The sequence below is a fragment of the Elephas maximus genome, chromosome 4, assembly GCF_024166365.1.
Source record: "Elephas maximus indicus isolate mEleMax1 chromosome 4, mEleMax1 primary haplotype, whole genome shotgun sequence".
NCBI classification, from domain to species: Eukaryota; Metazoa; Chordata; class Mammalia; order Proboscidea; family Elephantidae; genus Elephas; species Elephas maximus.
Window position 1 is genome coordinate 117,403,283 of NC_064822.1, and position 21,540 is coordinate 117,424,822.

At 44.8% G+C, this 21,540-nt stretch overlaps 1 protein-coding gene across 2 annotated transcripts; it reads left to right on the forward strand.

Annotated features, from left to right (window-relative positions):
• The first annotated feature begins 5,742 nt into the window (after positions 1–5,742).
• MARS1 (methionyl-tRNA synthetase 1) lies at positions 5,743–21,493 on the forward strand. 2 transcript variants are annotated; one of them, XM_049883678.1, is made up of 22 exons: positions 5,743–6,008; positions 7,012–7,102; positions 7,264–7,342; positions 7,421–7,555; positions 7,890–7,965; positions 8,206–8,378; positions 8,541–8,647; positions 9,897–10,013; positions 10,160–10,363; positions 11,587–11,788; positions 13,318–13,392; positions 17,298–17,468; positions 17,638–17,733; positions 17,873–17,990; positions 18,379–18,592; positions 19,476–19,607; positions 19,712–19,816; positions 19,908–20,094; positions 20,753–20,824; positions 20,963–20,986; positions 21,077–21,169; positions 21,270–21,493. In XM_049883678.1, exons 1-22 carry the CDS (start codon positions 5,900–5,902, stop codon positions 21,414–21,416), a joined length of 2,727 nt encoding a protein of 908 aa, XP_049739635.1. In that variant the 5' UTR covers positions 5,743–5,899; the 3' UTR covers positions 21,417–21,493. The 2 variants fall into 2 exon arrangements, with proteins under 2 accessions (XP_049739635.1, XP_049739636.1); XM_049883679.1 differs by lacking the exon at positions 20,963–20,986.
• Positions 21,494–21,540: the final 47 nt, after the last annotated feature.

Below are 21,540 nucleotides of genomic sequence, written 5' to 3' on the forward strand. Positions count from 1 at the left end.
TCTAATATAGGGTCACTATGAGTAGAAATCCTGTTGGCGCAGTGGTTAAGGGCTACGGCTGCTAACCAAAGTGTTGGCAGTTTGAATCCACCAGGTGCTCCTTGGAAACTATATGGGGCATTTCTATCCCAGCCTACAGGGTCATTATGAGTTGGACTTGACCACAATGGGTTTTTTTTTTTTTTTGGTTTATGAGTCGAAATCAACTGGACAGCAATGGGTTTTTTTGGTTTTATTAAGTCTCATACAGATGGGTGGCTTTCCCTGCCACCTTGCCAGTGCTTTGAAACCCACCCTTGGGCTTCCACTTTACCTGACCCACTCCTTTCCCTCTTTTTCTCAGTTTCTCCTTTGCACATTGTGAGGCCTTCTATCTGGATTTGGAGAAGTAGGGATGGGAGTGCTCCTCCGCCTTGATGATGTCAGTCAGCCAGTGCCCCTTCCCTGACTCTTGAACTGAGGGCTGGGTTGCCAGTACTGGGCTTCTGCCTCATTTATCTTCCTCATTAATTTGCTCTGCTTTCAACACCTGGGGAACCCTACTTTTCAACTTTTCCTTCCCACTTTCAAAACAGTGACCAACTTCTTTCATGCATGCACTTATTCATTCATTCATTTATCTGGTGTTTAAGTGCTGGAATCCCATTCTTTTCTGCTTTCTCTGAAGTTCTTGCTTCTGCACTTTATCCTCTTCCTTTGTCTTTACTGACTCCTTTCCATTATTTTTTAAACATATCCAAATCACTGCCGTCTTTAGACAAACCTCCATTTACTCCTAGTAACCACTCTATACCAAAAAGAATTGGTCAACGTTCAACCATTTCAGGAGGTAGCATCTGATTAGGAACCAATGGTACTGAAGGAAGAAGTCCAAGCTGCCCTGAAGGCACTGACGAAAAATAACGCTCCAGGAATCAACAGAATTCCAATTGAGATGGTTCAAAAAACGGATGTAGCTCTGGAAGTGCTCGCTAATTTATTCCAAGAAATTTGGAAGACCGCTATCTGGGCAACCTACTGGAAGAGATCCATATTTATGCCTATTCCCAAGAAAGGTGATCCAACCAAATTATCGAACAATGTCATTAATATCACACGCAAGTAAAATTTTGCTGAAGATCATTCAAAAGCGGCTGCAGCAGTATACCGACAGGGAACTGGCAGAAATTCAAGCCAGATTCAGAAGAGGGCACGGAACCAGGGATGTCATTGCTGATGTCAGATGGATCCTGGCTGAAAGCAGAAAATGCCAGAAAGATGTTTACCTGTGTTTATTGACTATGCAAAGGCATTCGACTGTGTGGATCGTAACAAATTATGGATAACATTGTGAAGAATGGAAATTCGAGAATACTTCATTGTACTCATGAGGAACCTGTACATAGATCAAGAGGCAGTTGTTCGAACAGAACAACGGTATACTGCGTGGATTTAAAGTCAGGAAAGGTGTGCTTCAGGGTTATATCCTTTCACCATACCTATTCAATCTGTATGCTGAGCAAATAATCTGAGAAGCTGGACCATTCGAAGGATTCGGATTGGAGGAAGACTCATTAACAACCTGCAATATGCAGATGACACAACCTTGCTTGCTGAAAGTGAAGAGGACTTGAGCCACTTACTGATGAAGATCAAAGACCACAGCCTTCAGTATAGAATACACCTCAATGTAAAGAAAACAAAAATCCTCACAACTGGACCAATAAGCAACATCATGATAAACAGAGAAAAGATTGAATGTGTCAAGGATTTCATTTTACTTGGATTCACAATCAACACTCATGGAACCGACAGTCAAGAAATCAGACAATGTATTGGATTGGGCAAATCTGTGGCAAAAGTGTTAAAAAGCAAAGATGTCACCTTGAAGACTAAGGTGCACCTGACTCAAGCCATGGTGTTTTCAATCGCCTCTTATGCGTGCAAAAGCTGGACGATGAATAAGGAAGACCAAAGAATAGACACCTCTGAATTGCGGTGTCGGCCAAGAATATTGAATATACCATGGACTGCCAAAAGAACAAAGAAATCTGTCTTGGAAGAAGTACAACCAGAATGCTCCTTAGAAGCAAAGATGGCAAGACTATGTCTCACATACTTAGTGCATGTTATGAGGAGGGATCAATCCCTAGAGAAAGACATCATGCTCGATAAAGTAGAGGGTCAGCAAAAAAGAGGAAGATCCTCAACAAGATGGATTGACACAGTGGCTGCAACAATGAGCTCAAACATAAAAATTGTGAGGATGGTGTAGGGCTGGGCAATGTTTCATTCTGGCGTACATAGGGTCGCTATGAGTCGGAACTGACTCAATGGCACCTAACATCAACAACAACCACCCTATCCCTCTCTGCCTCTTGGAACTCTCCAACTTCTTGAAAGAGTTGCCTACACACAGGGCCTCCATATTCTCTCCTCTCACTCTTCCATGTTTCCAAGGTCACTCTTCACTAAGGTCACCCCCGACCTTGCATATACACTTTGCAGTCCTTATGCTGCTTGACATCTGTCTTGGCTATCTAGTGCTGCTACAACAGAAATACCACAAGTGAATGGCCTTAACAAAGAGAAGTTTATTCTCTCACAGTCAGGGTGCCAGCTCCAGGGGAAGTCTTTTTCTCTCTGTTGGCTCTGGAGGAAGGTCCTTGTCATCAGTCTTCCCTTGATCTGGGAGCATCCCAGCACAGGAACCCCAAGTCCAAAGGATACGCTCTGCTCCTCTGCTCCTAGCACTGTTCTCTTGGTGGTATGAGGCCCCATGTCTCTCAGCTTGCTTCTCTCTTTTATACTTCAGAAGAGATTGGCTTAAGACACAACATAATCTTGTAGATTTCATCAATATAACTGCCGCTAATCCATCTTATTAACATCATAGTGATAGCATTTACAACACAAAGGAAAATCTCATCAAATAACAAAATGGTGGTCAGTCACACAATACTGGGAATCATGGCCTAATCAAGTTGACAGATGTTTTCTGGGGACACAATTCAATCCATGACAACATCTCAGAAGCAGCCAGCACAATTGACTTCTCTCTCCTTTTACAAGCAGGAGGTGTCCCTCCTACCTTTCTAAAAACCCATTGCCTTCCAAGTCGATTCCCACTCATAGCGACCCTGTAGGACAGAGTAGAACTGTCCCCATAGAGTTTCCAAGAAGCGCCTGGTGAATTCGAACTGCCAATCTTCTTAGTTAGCAGCCGTAACACTTAACCACTACGCCGCCAGGGTTTCCCCTGCCTTCCTAGCAGCTCCTTTTTTTGTTGTATAAAGGACCTTCCTCTGCCTGTTCCTTAAACTTCAGGGGTTTGTCTTTAGATCTTCTGCCCTTTGCACTCTACACACCCTAGGTGGTCTCATTTCTTCCTCAGCTCAAATGACCTCTGTATGCTGCTGAGTCCTATTTATCTCCAGTCCAAATCTTTCTCTGGGGCTCCAATCTAATCCACTGCCCACTGAAAATCTCATTTGGGCATCTTGCAGGTACCTCATACTCAATGTGTTCTAAACCGAAGTCCACCACGAATGTGCTTCTCTTCTAGTACCCCTATTTAGTTAAATTTAAATTTAATAAGTATTGATTGAGTGCTTACTACCATATGTGCCGGGCAGGAATTGTGTTAAAACCATTGCTGTTGAGTCAATTCCAATTTATAGTGACCCTACAGGACAGAGGAGAACTGCCCCACAGGTTTTCCAAGTAGAGGCTGGTGGATTTGAACTGCCAACCTTTTGGTTAGCAGCCAAACTCTTAACCACTATGCCACCAGGGCTCCAGGAACTGTGTTAAGGAACTGTGTTAGGCACTGTAAATTAAGATGACAAATATGGTCCCTGCCCTTTTTAACAATTACAATACAGTGTGATAACCACAATGATTGGGGAAGTACTATTGTCTCTTGGAGCACGTAGAGGGTACGCCCAATTGCCCATGCCAGAAACCTGGCAGTCAACCTTAATTTCTCTTGTTTCCTCACCATCCACATTCAGTTGATTACTTACCACTACAATTTATACCTTTCCAATCTATCTACTTTTTATCTGCACACCACCACCCTCTTTAGCCTGGATGATATAACCAACTAACTAGTCTCCTTGAATATAGTTGTGCTTCCCTCCAGTCCATTCCTGGCAGCAGAATGACCTTTCTAAACACAAATATGTCCTTGCCACTCCAGTGACTTAAACATTTCAAAAGCTTCTCATTGTCCTAAGAGTAAAGCCCAAATTTTACAATGTGGTTCACAGAGACTTCCCTCTCTACCCTAACCTTTTTACACTCACCACTACAAACTCCAGCAACAAGTAATTCCTAAAGTGCATTGAGATCTCTGATCCTTTGCATATGTTGTTTCCTCTGCCTGAAACATTTCCCCTTCCCACTCCCACCAATCTTCACCTGGCTAACTAACTCATTATTCAGATCTCAGTTGAAATGTCACTTGCACAAGAAGGCCTTTCTTGACTCCTTAGAGTCAGGTAGGGGATCTAGCTAGGAGCTACCATAGCAAGCTTTCCTCATCATAATTCATTGCACTTTAAAGATTATTCATTTGATTTTCTGACTTCCCTTCTGACTTTCTGTGAGCTCTACAAGGGCAGAAGCTCCTATCAATCTTGTTGATAATTTTATCTTCAACACTTTGCACAGTTCTTGGTACCAAGTAACCTCTCTGTGTCTCAATTCTCTAATCTGTTAAAAAGGCATAATTAGAGAACCTACTTCATAGTTTTGTTTGTTTGCTTGTTAAACAACAATTTTAGCTCACAATTTTATAGGCAGATATTTGGGTAGGAATCAATACGTGGTTCTTCTCTTCCATGTGGCACTAACTAGGGTCACGGTGATATTCATCAGGCAGATGGACTGGTCTGGAGGGCTTCACTCACATGTTTGGCACCTTGATGGGGATGGCTGGAATACTGGGATCAGCTGGAGCTGTTGACTAGAATGTCTGCTTGAGGCCTTCCCAGCATGGCACTCTCAAGGCTGCCAGAGTGTTCCAAGAAGCATGGGTGGAAGCTGCAAAGCTTCTTAAAATCTAGTTTCAAAAGGCCCAGAACCCCCGTAGGTTTTTTTTTGAGAATTAAATAAATTAATATATATGTAAAGTGCTTAGAACGGTGCCTAACACATAAGTATATAGATATTAACTATTCTTTAAGTACTTAACAATATTTATTTGCATACCAACCAAAGATACAAATATGAAAAAGATGGATCCCTTTCTCAATTACTGACATGCACTTCCTTGCATAATATATTCTCATCGCCAAACTCTTAGCCTTCTTACTTCCCTTCAATCGGCCCTACACATCTCCTCTCCCTCCTTCAATGAGCCTATACGAGCCTGGGGAAATGTCTAGCTGCATATGAGCTGCAGACTGGTATTAAATCAATATTTTAATTAATTAATCACATTCTTTTTGATTGATAGGATAGCCCCACAAATTTCCAGCTTGTCACTAACATAAGCTTATCGTAACTTCCAAATCTAAAATTCTGATTCCTATGAACTTGAATCAAGAGTAGGCCATTGAGAGTAGCCGCTGTCATGACAGCGCCACTTCATCTTCGGCCGCGACAGCACGAGAGAAGGCTGTGGTTTCCGTCAACGCCCTCCGCCCGCATGAAAGCTCTCCGGACTCTGAACGTAAACATCTCCGCCCCTCCCAGCAAGAAATTGCCGCTCTAGCACTGCGTCTACGGCCTGTCCGTCTCTGTGATAGTCTTTTCCTGTGTCCTAGTGTTGCATGATGGGAGAAATAGTCAGCTTTCCGGGAACGGTGCTCGGAACTTCTTTCAGAGCGCCACTTTCCGGTGTGCGTTGTAGTGGCTGCTCGACCCAGAGGCTGGAGGCCGGTTCCGGTTGCATCAGCGTGGGGTACAGGCCGAAATGAGACTGTTTGTGAGCGAGGGCGCACCGGGGGCCTTGCCCGTGCTGGCCGCGGCCAGCCGGGCCCGGGAAAGAGCGGAGCTGCTTATCAGCACTGTCGGCCCTGAAGGTACTTGGGCTGATGTTTGTGGGCGAGGGATGAAGGTGGAGGGCCCTAACACACCCGACATTCATCCCGCCAAACTCCCGTTCCCCGTCACGCACCCCTGTCGACCTCCTTCCCCATTATCCTTGATCACCCCATGCCCTCTTCCCTCCCAGACACATCTCTCTTCAGCCTAAAAATCCATGGCCATCGAGCCGATTCCGACTCATAGCGACCCTATAGGACAGAGAAGAAGTGCCCTATAGGGTTTCCAAGGCTGTAAATCTTTACCGAAGCAAGCAGCCACACCTTTCTCCTGCAGAGTGGCTGGTGAGTTCGAACCACTGACCTTAGGGTTAGCAGCTGAGAGCTTTAATCACTGTGCCACCAGGGCTCCATTTCTCATCAGCCACTCCCTGTAATTACCCTCGGTCTACCCTTCACTCACCTCTAGCCTCCCTTCCTTCATCTTCTAGTGAACCTGAGCTTCTCCCTCACCTGCGAAACGCCCCCTTTGCTCTTTAGTCACTCGCATGACAACCCTCCTGCACTTTTTTGTTTTTCTTAGGAAACTCCTCTCCCTTCCTAAAAAGTACACATACGCACTCATTTTGGCTTACCTCTTATTCCCAGACAACCATCCGACGACTCTTAAGCGGTTTTTTTTGTCAATCCTTCCAGTCCTCTAGTTTTGTTCTCCCACTATTATCAGATCATTTTCAAGATATCCTAGTTATGTTCAGTTGTTCCACTTCTTGGCTGCAGCACTGTCCCAATGCCACCCCCTCCTCCCTGCAGTCCCCATCTGTTGTTTCCAGCTGGCGGTCTTAGCTGAACACCTGCTGGGTGCTCCAGCCCATTCTAGACCCATCCCCTTTCAGTAGTCCTATCTGGGAACCTCTGGGTTGACACTGCCTGTCCTTTTCACCTTTTCCACAACAACGTGAGATGGTCCCTCTAAGCTGACAAAAAGCATTTTTTTTTTTCTTTTTCCCCGTTTTTCACCCTTTACCCTCTCTTACATTAGAGTGTGTAGTCCCATTCCTGTCCGGGCCTAAGATCCCTGTCTTGCAGCTGGATAGTGGCAACTACCTCTTCTCCACCAGTGCAATCTGCAGGTCAGTATTGGTCCTTGAATGGGCTTGGGGCTGAATAAAAGCAGGGCTTACTGTCCTTTGTGTGGTCTTATTTGACTGTGGGATGAGAAGAGATGTTCCTGAAATGGGCTGGCCAAATGGATCCCTCTAATTGTACTTTTTTTGGCTCTCTCCCTGAGCAGATACTTCTTTCTGTTATCTGGCTGGGAGCAAGATGACCTCACCAACCAGTGGCTGGAATGGGAAGCAGTGGAGCTGCAGGTGGGAGTGAGACATGGGGGGTGGCAGGCAGGCCCTTGCCCTTCATGGCCTTCCTGATCTGTGCCCCTTGCATTTTAGCCAGTTTTGTCTGCTGCCCTATACTATTTAGTCATTCAAGGCAAGAAGGGGGAAGATGTTCTTTGCCCCGTCCGGAAAGCCTTGACTCACATTGACCACAGCCTGAGTCGTCAGAGCTGTCCTTTTCTGACTGGGGTAAGTTGGACCTTGAAATTGAGTTTGAGGAAGGCTGTCTGGTGTGAAGATTAAGGGAGAAGACTGTATTCAGAGTGTTCAAATGCCAAAATGGCCATTTACTAGCACTGTAACCTTGACAAATTACTTAACTTTTCTAATCCTCATTTTTTTCATTTGTGAAATGGGGATAATATTGGTACTCACCTCACTGGGCTATGATGAGAAATACATGAGATAATATAAAGGGTTTAACACAATGGTTGACACACAGAAGTGCTTAATAAACATTAGGTATTATCATTGGGAAGAAACTGAGTGTCTCACCTGTGTACCCTTTCTTTCACCAACAAAGGAGACAGAATCATTAGCTGACATTGTTTTGTGGGGAGCACTATATCCGTTACTCCAAGACCCAGCCTACCTTCCTGGTGAGAACTGCGCATATCACTTCACTAACCCCAGGAGCTTAGTGTAGGGGGTTACAGAGCGGGCAGTAGGATATCGAGTTTTCACTTTGGGGTATGGCTTGGCAGGGGAACTGTGGCAGAACGCTGGCTGGGGGAACTAGGGAGGGTGACTGGAGAAACCTCATGAGGTCCACCCCTGCCTGCACTTTCCAGGCCCCCATGCTTGCTGATTCCCTCTTTTCTCTCATCTCATGCCCACAGAAGAGCTGGGTGCCCTGTGCAGCTGGTTCCAGATGCTGAGCACCCAGGAACCATGTCAGCAAGCTGCAGAGACAGTGCTGAAGCAGCAGGGTGCCCTGGCCCTCCGGCCCTACCTCCAGAAACAGCCCCAGCCCAGGCCTCGTGAGGGGAAGTCTGTCAGCAATGAACCTGAGGTTTGAAACAGAGCAGAGGGGTCCTCACAAACAGATCCTTGGTCCCTGAGGCAGGGGGTGGCTAGGAGAGGGACTTTGAGCATGGTCACTAACCTTTTCAATTATTGGAGAGCAAGAAGAGGGTTTCCTCGTCTGATAAGGGATTCTATCCATTCTTCGTAGGAAGAAGAACTGACTACCCTGTCTGAGGAGGAGATCGCCATGGCTGTCACTGCTTGGGAGAAGGGCCTGGGAGGCTTACCCCCACTTCGGCCCCAGAAAAATCCAGTGTGAGTGGACACAGAGGAGTGGGACATGGTTTTTTAAGTGGGAATTTCTGACTTCAGAGAAAATTGTGGTATTCAGTTATGGGGTGAAAAGCCAATGAATGTAGGAGAAATGAGTGAGATCTTTGTGGGGAAATCAGCTATAAAATATTCCAGGAAGTGGATGGGACAGCTAATCGGGATATATACCAGCAGCCGAGAAAAAGGGGTGAAGTCAATGTGAGGGAATCATCTGATTCCTTATTAGTAGGGAATCAGTGAACTCTCAGGATGCCCAAGATTGAAAGGCACAGTAGATGATGGGGAGCAGTGAAAATAGGATGAGGATGGTCAGAAAGAGGAAAGCAACCCTACGGAGGTGTCAGTGCCAAGGAGGTAAGGGTGGATATAGCATGTGTATGGCAGAGCTGTCAAGGGTAATGGAGCATGAAAAAGGAGTACTGGATTGAGTGACTTCAGACATCAGGTTGAGTGGCATGACTAGGAATGACCCAGGTAGGTTATTTCTGGGAGAGTGGGGAGGAGAGGGTGGCTGTGGAGCCAATAGCTGGTGCCTGCTGGTTTGAGTTAGGCCATGAGGAAATAACAGACATGCTGTTAAAACTAAAACCAAACCCGTTGCCGTCAAGTTGATTCTGACTCATAGCGACCCTATAGGACAGAGTAGAACTGCCCCATAGAGTTTCCAAGGAACACCTGATGGGTTTCAGCTGCCGACCTTTTGATTAGCAGCTGTAGTTCTTAACCATTATGCCACCAAGGTTTCCAGATATGCTATTAGGGGAGAAGAATTAAGGAATACAGAAGGAATGGTAACACGTGTACATGAGGTGACAGTGACTACAGGTAATACTAACATAACAGCTAGAAGAAGGGGAGAGGTCAGCACTGGGAAGATGTTCTTGGGTGACATTTGAGTCCAAGGAATAGTGAGAATGTTGGTAATTGGATAGAGCCTGAAGAGAGGGGCAGAGATCAGTGTTGGAATGAGGCTTCTTAGTAGCAGTAGATGAAGTTTGCTCACCTTGGCCAGGCCATGTACTTGGAACTGTAGGGTATCTTATGGTCCTGTGGGAAAGACAGCTCACGTGAGGAAAGACTTCAGAAATACTTACAGACAACGCACATGAACTTTTGACTGTAGAACGAAAATGTGACTGGGTGTTCTGTGTACTTTTGATCCCTCTTGAATCTGGTGTCATGACCCTTGCATTTCCCCCCTTGGTCTTTTCTCTTCCTCCTTCCCTACCAGGTTGCCTGTGGCAGGGGAGAAGAATGTACTCATCACCAGTGCCCTCCCTTATGTCAACAATGTCCCCCACCTTGGAAACATCATTGGTTGTGTGCTCAGTGCAGATGTCTTTGCCAGGTGCAGCCAGCTGCTAGGGGAAAGACCTTCTAAGGGTTGAGTGGGCCCTGAGGGAATAGATACCTTGAGGGTAGGAGGTGGAGGGATCCTGAGGACAAGGGAGCAGCTGAGACAGGGCCCCCTGTGATCACCAAATTCCTTACCAGGTACTCCCGCCTCCGTCAGTGGAACACCCTCTATCTGTGTGGGACAGATGAGTATGGTACAGCGACAGAGACCAAGGCTATGGAGGAGGGTCTAACCCCCCAGGAGATCTGCGACAAGTACCATGTCATCCATGCCGATATCTACCGCTGGTTCAATATCTCGTTTGATATTTTTGGTCGCACCACCACTCAACAGCAGACCGAGTAGGTTTCCCGTGGATAGAGGCAGAAGTGGGAATGATGGCCGGGGCTGAGGGCAATGAGAATGTCCTTGAGACAGAAGGAACCAGGGTGACTATCTAGGAACTTGCCGTAAACATACTAGTTGTTGTTAAGCTGATTCTAACTCATGGTGACCCCATGTATGTCAGAGTAGAACCATACTCCATAGGGTTTTCATTGGCTCATTTATCAGAAGTAGATTGCGAGGTGCCTCTGGGTGGACTTGAACCACCAACCTTTTGGTTAGCAGCTGAACGCGTTAACCGTTTGTACCACCCAGGGACTCTTCCTAAACTTAGGATCTGAATATTGCCCTGAAATTTATCCCAGGTGCCTCTGGGTGGACTTGAACCACCAACCTTCTGATTTGCAGCTGAACATGTTAACCATTTGTACCACCCAGGGACTCCTAAATTTGGGATCTGAATATTGTCCTGAAATTCATCCCAGGCAGTGAGCACTACTGAGGAGATTCATTGTGGGCAGATAGGGGCAGAAGCCCGACCAGGGGCTGAAGGAACAGCTGAGGGAGGGAAGAGACAGGACTTAGGCTCATGGAAAGCATCTGCCTTCCTTCTATAGCCTCCTTTCTCCTCCCTGGCTGCCACGGAGTTTTAAGACATTCCCTCCCGTTCCTATAAAACCCGACTCATAGTGACCCTATAGGACAGAGTAGAACTGCCCCCTAGAGTTTCCAAGGAGAACCTGGTGGATTTGAACCGCCAGCCTCTTGGTTAGCACGTTCCTATGTTCGTTTATAATCAATATGCTAATTCTTTTTTTGCCTGATACCGTCCTTGTAAAAACTACATAGTAGTCTGTCAGCTGACACTGCTCTGCAATTTAGAACTTGGTCTGATTAATTTTAATTGTTAGGCCATATCAAAGAACAGACAGTGCTATCCTTTTGGAGATTTTTGTTAATGACGAATACAAAATAGGTAAGTTGGGATTCAACAAAAATAAATTCTTAAGTGTTGAGGGGAGAGATTATTTAGGCAGTTGGGGAATATGAGTGAGGGGCCTCCGCTTATCCCGTAAAATTCCCTGAAGATAAGTTGATGCCTTTGCCTTGAGGGGCCCTCTGCTTGATTTCTTTGAAGCTTGGACTAAATGAGCTTGGATTCTTGGTTGGAGTGGTAGGAAGTTGGGGCGCACCACTCCCTCTGATCCGCCATTCACGTATCCCTTGCTCACTTTACCAGAATCACCCAGGACATCTTCCAGCGGTTGTTGGCACGAGGTTTTGTGCTGCAAGATACTGTGGAGCAACTGCGATGTGAGCATTGTGCCCGCTTCCTAGCTGACCGTTTTGTGGAGGGCGTGTGTCCCTTCTGTGGCTATGAGGAGGCCCGGGGTGACCAGTGTGACAAGTGTGGCAAGCTCATCAATGCCATTGAGCTCAAGGTGAGAGGAGAACATCATTGGAGCCAGGAAGGAGATAATTCCTGTTCTCAGGGGGCTCCCTGTCTTATCCTATACAAAAATACTCTGTTCATTCTGCTGGTCCAGGTTTATTCATTTATTCAGTAACCTCATAATAGGCCAGTCATAGTTCTAGGTGCTGGGGATATAGCAGGGAACAAGACAGATTTTTAGCTAGTGAGGGAAGGAGACCAACAAGGAAATAGATCATAGTAGGATAAACTGCCATACCGAGTGACATCTGGAGTAAGTTTAAGTGAGGTGATTAGGGAAGGTGTCTCAGAGGAGGTAACATTTGAACTGAGGGTTTAACTGAAGAATGAGCAGGAACAAGCCTGGTGATGAGTAGGGTTAAGAGTGTTTCCAGCAGAAGGACCAGGAAATGCAAAGGCCCTGAGGCAGCAAAGAGCAGAAAACGTGGAATTGAAAAGAAGGCCAGTGAGAGTGGATTGCGATGAAGTCAGAGAGGTAGACAGAGGCCAGGATACCAGAGCCTTGTAAGTCATTGAAGGAGTTCAGGTTTTATTCTAGTTTAGTGACAAAATGCTCTGTGGAAAATTGATGGGGGAGGGGGAGCAAGAGAAAAAGTGGTGACACCTGCTTGGAGGCTAGAGTAGTAGTTCAGAGGTGGGATAATGGTGCCTTGTGCTGGCTTTGTAGCAGTAGGAATGGGGTAAAAATAGAAGAATTTGAGATATATTCTGGAGGTAGACTTTATAGAGCTGGATGGACTGAAAGTTGGGGAAGGGGTTGGTGAAGAACAAGATAAATTGTAAGCTTTTGGCTTTGAGCAGCTGGGTAGAAGGTAGTACCATTTACTAAGATGGGAAAGACTGGCAGAAGAACAGGCTTTCAGGCATAGTTTTATTAAGCTCAAGATGCCTGTCTGGCATTCAGATAGAGATGTTTGGTAGACATTTGGAGAGAGAGGTCCTGAGAAGAGTTGTAATTCTCACCTTCAAAAACCCAGATTAAAACTTAACCTGGAAGCTTTTGTTGATTATTCTCACCTAACTCTCCTCCTTTAGCCATAGCCCTTCAGTGTTTATATATTTGTATCACACACATAAATATTTCTTGACATTTTGTTTTGTAAAGGTCTGCACTTGTTTCTTATGTCTGCCATCTCTCCCTAACCTTGATAGCAACTTCCTCAAGGACAAGGGACTGTCTTTCCTTTCACAGCTCCTTTGTCCCCTCACACAACTCAGTATAGTGCAGTGCTCTCTACTAGCTTCTGCTGAGAATGCTTTTTCCTTCTCTTTGGAGTGATAGGACAGAGATGTGAAACCGAGGAACAAATATAGTTAGTGCAGATTTGAGCCTCCAAGTTCAGGGAAAGTCCAGGTAGGGAGGAGCTGGCTGGACGTGGGCATGAAGCTAAGCTAAGTGGCAAACCAGGGAGCTCATCCTTGTCTGCCTTTCCTTGGCTGAACCACCTGGCAGGCCTGCAGTCCTGATCCTGACTGTCCTATCCTAGTTCACCTTGTTTCTTGACTCTCCCTCCACAGAAGCCTCAGTGTAAAGTCTGCCGATCACCCCCTGTGGTGAAATCCTCCCAACATCTATTTCTGGACCTGCCTAAGGTAGGTAGACCTTCCCCTCAGCCTAGTCTGGGCAGCCACTTCGGCTCTTTCTGCCCCAGCCACAAATACCCATATCAAATCACTTTCAAATGTTTTAAATGTTCATTTAAAAATTTTACATGTTTACTGTAGGAAAAGAGCCCTGTTAGTACTCAGCTGCTAACAGAAAGGTCGGTGGTTCGAACCCATCAGCCGCTCTGTAGGGGAAAGATGTGGCAGTCTGCTTCCTTAGAGATTACAGCCTTGGAAATCCTATGGGGCAGTTCTGCTCTGTTCTGTAGGGTCATTATGAGTTAGGATTGACTTGGCAGCAACTGGTTTGGTTTTGGGTTTATTATAGAGAGGAGGAGTCCTGGTGGTGCAACGGTTAAATGCTCAGCTGCTTGGTGGTTCACAACCACCCAGTGGCTCCATGAGAGAAAGACCTGGTGATCTGCTCCTGTAAAGATTATAGCCAAGAAAACTCTATGGGGCTCTGTAACATGGGGTCGCTATGAGTTGAAGTCTAACAACGACAAGAATTGGGGAGAGAGAAAGAGCGCGTGTGAGAGAGTGCGTGCGCACAAGAGGGAGAAAGAACATGCTAAAGCAAATGGAACAAAATCTTAACAATTGGTGAATCTGGATAATGGGTACCTGGAGGTTCTTTGTACTATTCCGGCAGCTTTTTTGTGAACTTGAAATTATTTCCAAACAAAAATTATTTCCAAACAATTTTCTACTTTGGTAGATCTGCCTTTTTTTCCTTTTTTAGGAAAAGGAAAAAAAGGCAGATCTACCAAAGTAGAAAATTGGTCAAGATACATTAATACTGCTTTGGCACCTGATTTGAGTTTATAATGTGTCTTGACCAATTTGTATTAAGGGGAGAAGAAAGACATCAAAATACTTTTATATGCATAGAACATTTCTGAATAGACACAAAGGAAAATGTGTAAAAACTGCTGGCAAGAGGGCCTGAAATTCCCTCATTCTGTATTTATATCTCCTTTCTTCCACAGTGGAAACCCTGGTGGTGTATGGTTAAGAGCTTCGGCTGCTAACCAAAAGGTTGGCAGTTGGAATCCACCAGCTGCTCCTTGGAAACTCTATGGGGCAGTTCTACTCTGTCCTATAGGGTCACCAAGAGTTGGAATCAACTCGATGGCAATGGGTTTTTTGGGGTTTTTTCTTCCACAGTAAGAACCCCGTTTTCCAACAATATTAGCACATTTAATTATTTGTTCAGTCCTGCAAGACACCTACAATAATTTAAAAATTGCGTCACCCATACCATTACAAAAAAAAATTTAAAGAGTTTAGGATTTGTTGGCTGTCCCATCCATCCTTTCTCTCCCCAGCCCCTGACTGAGGGTGTACAGTCAAAAAATGTTTTCAGAATTTACTTGGATTAGTTTTTTCCCGGTTAATGCAGTGTCTGAATTATCTGGTGTTGCTGTACCAGAAATACCACAAGTGGGTGGCTTTAACAAACAAATTTATTTTCTCCAGTTTAGGAGGCTAGAAGTCCAAATTCAGGGTGCTGGCTCTAGGGGAGGCCTTTCTCTCTTTGCCAGCTCTGGAGGACGGTCCTTGTCTTTTTTAGCTTCTGTTCCTGGGCAGTCTTCATGTGGCTTGGCATCTCTCTTCCCCCATCTCAGCTCTGCTTGCTTGTTTAATCTCTTTTTTATTTCTAAAGAGATTGATTCAAGAGAAACGCTACACTAATCCTGGCCTCATTAACATAACGAAGACAACCCATTCCCAAATGGGATTATAACCACAGGCATAGCTGTTAGATTTACAACGCATTTTCGGGAGACATTATTCAATCCATAACAGTGCAGTTATGTTACTGAAATAAGTTCGGTTTGTTTGCCTTTAGTTTTAGGGCTTTTTTTTCCCCCACTCATCCTTATTAATTTAATCTTTCTTTTTGAATATGTAGTACATCAGTATGCTCCTAAAAATCAAAACCATACAAAGTGTTATACTCAGAGAAGTGTCACTCCCTCCCCTGACCATTCCACCCTCATCCCCTCCCACCTCTGTAGGTGATTGGCTTCAGTGTTTTCTGATTTATCCTTCCTGTGTTAATTTTTGTAAAGATAAGCAGATATGTATAGGTTTTCTTGTTTCCTCTTCTTTCTTATGCAAAAAGTAGCATACTATATATATTCTTGAGCATTTTGCCTTTTTTACTTAAGGGATGATACATTTTCACAGTATGTCCTGGAAATCATTTCAGTTCCTACAGATGATTTTTTTTTAACATTGCATAGCACTCCATTCTGTGTAGGTACTAGTTCCTTGTTAAACTATCCTTTAGATAGTTTCAGTACTTTGCAATTACATATAATGCTGCAGTGAATAGTCTTATGTATATGTATTTTTGTATTGTTGGAAGTATATCTTCAGAATACACTTCTTAAAAGTGATGACTTATTGGGTTCAGGGTAAATGCATATGCAGGTTATTGCCAAATTTTCCTCAGTATGGGTTGTACCATGTTGCATTCCCACCAGCAGTGTTTCAGTGTGCCTTCACCAGTAGAGTGTATTATCAGGTTTCAAAAGCTTGCACCATTCCTTTATTAAGAGCAGTATTATGTAGCTGTATCACGTAGCTACCACCCATCTGCCAGTAGGGGCTTTCGTGTTGCTGTGATGCTGAACAGGTTTCAGGGAGCTTCCAGATTAAGATGGATTGGGTAGAAAGGCCTGGCAATCTACTTCTAAAAATCAGCCAACGAAAACCCTATGGATCAAAATAGTCCAGTCTGTTACTGGTGATGGAAATGGCACAAGAGCAGTCAGCATCTCCTTCTGTTGTGCACAGTGTTGACACAAGTCAGGCGGCGACTCAGTAGGAGCTAACAACAACATCACATAAACCATTCCTTCAAAAAGATTTATCTTTGATTTTCTGCTCATAAAAATGATGTAAGCTTGTTTTTAAAATTTTGGATAGAAATTTATAACAGGTAGAAGCACTGATATACATTATTCCTTCAAATTTTTTTCTTGGCTTATATTAACCTGTATAGAAGCCTGGGTGGCTCAAGGGTTTTGCAGTTGGCTACTAACCTAAAGATTGCTGGTTCACACCTACTTAGTGGGTCTTGGAAGAAAGGTCTGGTGAACTGCATTTGTAAAGATTCCAAAAAAACCCAATGCAAACCCACTGCCGTCGAGTCAATTCCGACTCATAGCAACCCTATAGGACAGAGTAGAACTGCCCTACAGGGTTTCCAAGGCTGTAAATCTTTAAGGAAGCAGACTGCCATATCTTTCTTCTGGAGACCTGCCGGTGGATCACACTGCCGACCTTTTGGTTAGCAGCTGAGTGCTTAACCACTGTACCACCAGGGATCCTTCCATAGAGATTACAGCCAAGATAACCCTATGGAGTAGTTCTACTCTGTAACACATGGGGTTGCCATGAGTCAGAATCAACTCTATGACAATGGGTTTGGTTGGACCTGTATATTGTTTTCTTTTTGTCGCAATATGACTATGTCATCTATTACTGGTTGGCATTTTGCTTTATGTAGCTAGTGTATCTCAGAGAGCTTTTTATATTAATACATATAGGTCCGTCTCATTCTTTTTAATAACTATATAAATATTTCATTATATTGATATATATTTCTTTAATCCCTATTGAACCGTGGGAGTTTTCGGTTTTTTGCTGTGATAAACAGTGGGCTTCTTTATATATATTTCGCTACACTGTTATCTGTGTGGAATAGATTTTTTTGAAATAAATTCCTAGAAGTAGAATTGCTGTGTCAAAGTACAGGAGTCTTTTAATTTTAATTATGTATTGCCACACTATACTCCAAAAAATTGTACCTATTTACCCTTGTGAAAACCATGTGTTGCAGTGTCCTGAATCGGTTCTCTCTCTTTCTTTGCCCATCTTAGCTGGAAAATCTACTGGAGACGTGGTTGGAGAAGGTGCTGGCTAGTAGTGACTGGACACCCAATGCCCGGTTCATCATTCGTTCTTGGCTTCGGGATGGCCTCAAGCCACGCTGTATAACACGGGACCTCAAGTGGGGAACCCCTGTGCCCTTAGAAGGTTTTGAGGACAAGGTAAAAACCCTCTAACCTTTATTCATATTCCAAATCATTCAGCCTTGGGTTTGAGACCCAGGGCTAGCAGGGTCTGTCGATTTAGGTCTTGTTTCAGCCTGAGACTGTGGGTTGCTAAGTTTCTTTTGTTTCTTCATCCTACCATCTTTCCCTGTTTCTGATCCTCCAGGTATTCTATGTCTGGTTTGATGCCACTATTGGCTACCTATCTATCACAGCCAACTACACAGACCAGTGGGAGAGATGGTGGAAGAACCCAGAGCAGGTGAGTAATTCTTGGTTAGCCTGTGTGGATGGTATGTGTGTGGAGGGGGAACGTAGGGGGTTAGTGTTGGTTATCTGGTCTTTCTTGAGCCTTTGAAGAAGGTCTCAGGAGATCTCTCCCTGTGTACCTGCTCCTTTAGGTGGACCTATATCAGTTCATGGCCAAAGACAATGTTCCCTTCCACGGCTTAGTTTTTCCTTGTTCAGCCCTAGGAACTGAGGACAAGTACACCTTGGTCAGCCACCTAATTGCTACAGGTACCGTGGAAGGCTAGAGGGGATGTTTCTAGGGGATGAGGTCTGAGGCAGTACTGGAAGGAGATCCTGGAGAGGTACTAGGTCTGGAGTTGGGAGTTAAGATGAAATAGGAAATTATTAGAACATGAGAACTCAATCCAGGAAAAAAGAAACAGGAACCTGAACAAAGCAAAAGTCTAAAGCTAAAACTTTGTGATGTAATGGGTTCAAGCAAAGGGGAAAACGCTAGAATGGAGAGGAAGGGACACTGAGTCCCATACAGGCTAGCTCCTCAAGGAGAAATGGTGCCCATAGTTGGTTGAGGTTGAGGGAGAGAAAAGGAGTTAGTGGATCAGAAAGGGGAAGGATGTGACTTGAGCAGATGGTCTCATTCTGCTTCGCTATTCAGAGTACCTGAACTACGAGGATGGGAAATTCTCTAAGAGCCGGGGTGTTGGAGTGTTTGGAGACATGGCCCAAGACACAGGGATCCCTGCTGACATCTGGCGCTTCTACCTGCTATACATTCGACCTGAAGGCCAGGACAGTGCCTTCTCCTGGACGGACATGCTGCTCAAGAATAATTCTGAGCTGCTTAACAACCTGGGCAACTTCATCAACAGGTAGGACTTGGTGAGGAGTCAGAGTCAGCAGATGAGCCGAAATGGGACCTACTCTGCTCCTGGGGATGAGGATGCAGAGAGAGCTAGTAAGTGTGCAGGAGGGCTTGAGGGATGGGGAAGACAATGTGGCAAGTTGATTTCTAGCACATGGGAGGAGCTTGAGGGAACACCCGTAGAGATGTGATTTAGCAAAGTTGGTCACAAAGCGACTGTTGGCAAATTGTAGGTATGTTCTCTCCTAGCAACAAAGTTCACCTGTAGACTTCTGAAAAGTCCTTGCAACAAAATTCACAGGTAGACTGTTGAAAAATTTGGCTGAAGAAAGGGGTAATTTTGATATAGGAGTAGGAGCTTCTGCATTCTCTAGAGTTTTTGTTACTTTGGGCTCACATTCCATTATTGGCCCCTATCTCAGCTATCCTGCAGTCTAAAGAAATATTCTCTATAGTTTAGGATTCTTCATACCTCACTTCATTCCCTCCCTCCTAGGCCTTTAGCTCAGTCCTGCCATTCACCCTTTCAGGCTTGGTCGTTAACCACACTTAGTCCTTACAGTATTCATTTGATAGTAGATGAACACATAATGTTTTTCATCTTGATCGTTCTGAGTATTGACTTAAAACAGTTGCTTAACTTTATCAGGTTTCTTTAAGTAATAGGGATGGCTGTATATGAAATATGTTATATGTAGTGTCATATTCTTAGCGGAAAAATAGAAGAGTTAATTAGCTAAACTTTACTTTCCAGCCTGAGGGAGCCAGGAGGTGTCAGTTCTGGGCAGGGATCCTGAGAAAATGTAGGATGGTGGAAATTGGGTCAAATTTGTCTAAGGAGAATGGGCAGTAACTTTCCTTCTTTTCTCCCCTTCTCCTCCACCATTGAGAGCTGGGATGTTTGTGTCTAAGTTTTTTGGGGGCTATGTGCCAGAGATGGTGCTTACCTTGGATGATCAGCGCCTGCTGGCCCATGTCACCCTGGAGCTTCAGCACTATCACCAGCTGCTAGAGAAGGTTCGGTAAGTAACCTGGACCTTTCCTCTGTCTCACCTCAGTGATCTGCTGGCATGTTGAGGGACCCATACGAGGATCTCATGCCTCAGCCTGCTTCCTCCCTTCCCAGGATCCGGGATGCCTTACGCAGTATTCTTACCATATCTCGCCATGGCAACCAGTACATTCAGGTGAATGAGCCCTGGAAGTGGATTAAAGGCAGCGAGGCTGACAGGTGCGTAAGGGGATAGGATTGGCTACAGAAATGAAGTGACAAGTAGGCTGTGTCCTCCTGGATGTCCTGACTGGTATCATTTCTTCCCCAGGCAGCGGGCAGGTACAGTGACAGGCTTGGCAGTGAATATAGCTGCCTTGCTGTCTGTCATGCTCCAGCCTTACATGCCTACGGTTAGCGCCACCATCCAGGACCAGCTGCAGCTCCCACCTCCAGCCTGCAGTGTCCTGCCCACAAACTTCCTATGTACCTTACCAGCAGGACACCAGATTGGCACAGTAGGTCGCTGGGAATTGGAAGAGCCAGCCTTTCCTAAAATTCCTACCCTTGCCATTCGGCCTTGTGGGTGGGGTCAGAGAACACCTAACATCTCTCCATAGCTGAGACTCACGGTATTCTCTGAACTCCTTCTCCATTCCCCTCAACTCTGTACTTAGGCTAACTTGTTTTAGATCTAAAGTCCTTGGTACAGGTTCACAAGTCGAGTTATCTGGAGCTCATATATCCTCATCGTTCATCATGCCTGAACCTAGTACCTGGCACACAAAACAAATTGGTATACAGATGTTTAAAGAAACACCATGGTCACTTGGTCTCCTTAATGGTAGCAGGCAGCGGGTAGGAGAACACAGGGTAGCTCTTTCCTTTTTGCCACAAGATGATAAAATAAGTACATCTCTAAACTTTTGGGTGAATTTGGCATCATTAATCTTTGAGCCTATTAACACTTTTGGCCTTCATAATAAATGCCAGTGCTGTTCCTGAATTCTCACCTGAAGTCAACAGCTATTTGCTCAACATTATGCTCACATTTTTCCTAAACCTATTTAGGGTTCCTTAACGTCAGAGACTGGGGTTGGAGAGGCCCCTTTTATAGCCTTGTAGAGTTTATACCTAATCAATGAATGACTCAGGAATTCCTTTTTTTCCCTATAGGTCAGTCCCTTGTTCCAAAAATTGGAAAATGACCAGATTGAAAGTTTAAGGCAGCGCTTTGGAGGGGGCCAGGTGAGAAAACTAAAGACCATGCTTCCACCCAGGAACAGCCACTGTGGCATCTCCTTAATGTCTCTAAGTAGTCTTCACTCATCACTCTTTACTTTTGGCCCTGCTGCTTCCTCACTTAATTTTTCTTTCCTATCTTAGCTACAAGAGTCCTTGGAATTAAAGGTAATTGCTTTCTCCCTGAGATGTTGTATAAAACTGGAAGTTGGGGGATATTTATGGCAGGGGGGTGATAACTCTCTTGTTCATCTCCAGGCAAAAGCTTCCCCCAAGCCAGCAGTTGTAGAGACTGTTATAACAGTTGGGCCACAGCAGATACAGGTACTGATGGATGAAGTGACAAAACAGGTATGAAAAGTAAGCCCTGTGCAAGACTGGAAAAACTGAATCCTAAGTCGGTCCTTTACTGATCTCACTGTTGTTATTGCTCCCAACCCCCTTCTCTTAGGGCAACATTGTCCGAGAACTGAAAGCACAAAAGGCAGACAACAACCAGGTGGCTGCAGAGGTGGCTAAACTCTTGGAGCTAAAGAAGCAGTTGGCTCTAGCTGAGGGGAAACCCCTTGATCCTCCTAAAGGCAAGAAGAAAAAGTGAAAGAGAACATGGGTCACAAAAAGTCATTTTAATGGATATGGGCAGTAATAAATAAATGTACAATCTCTATATACAAAGCTGAGACCCTTTGCTTTTGTCTGCCCCAAACCTTCCCCGCTACTGA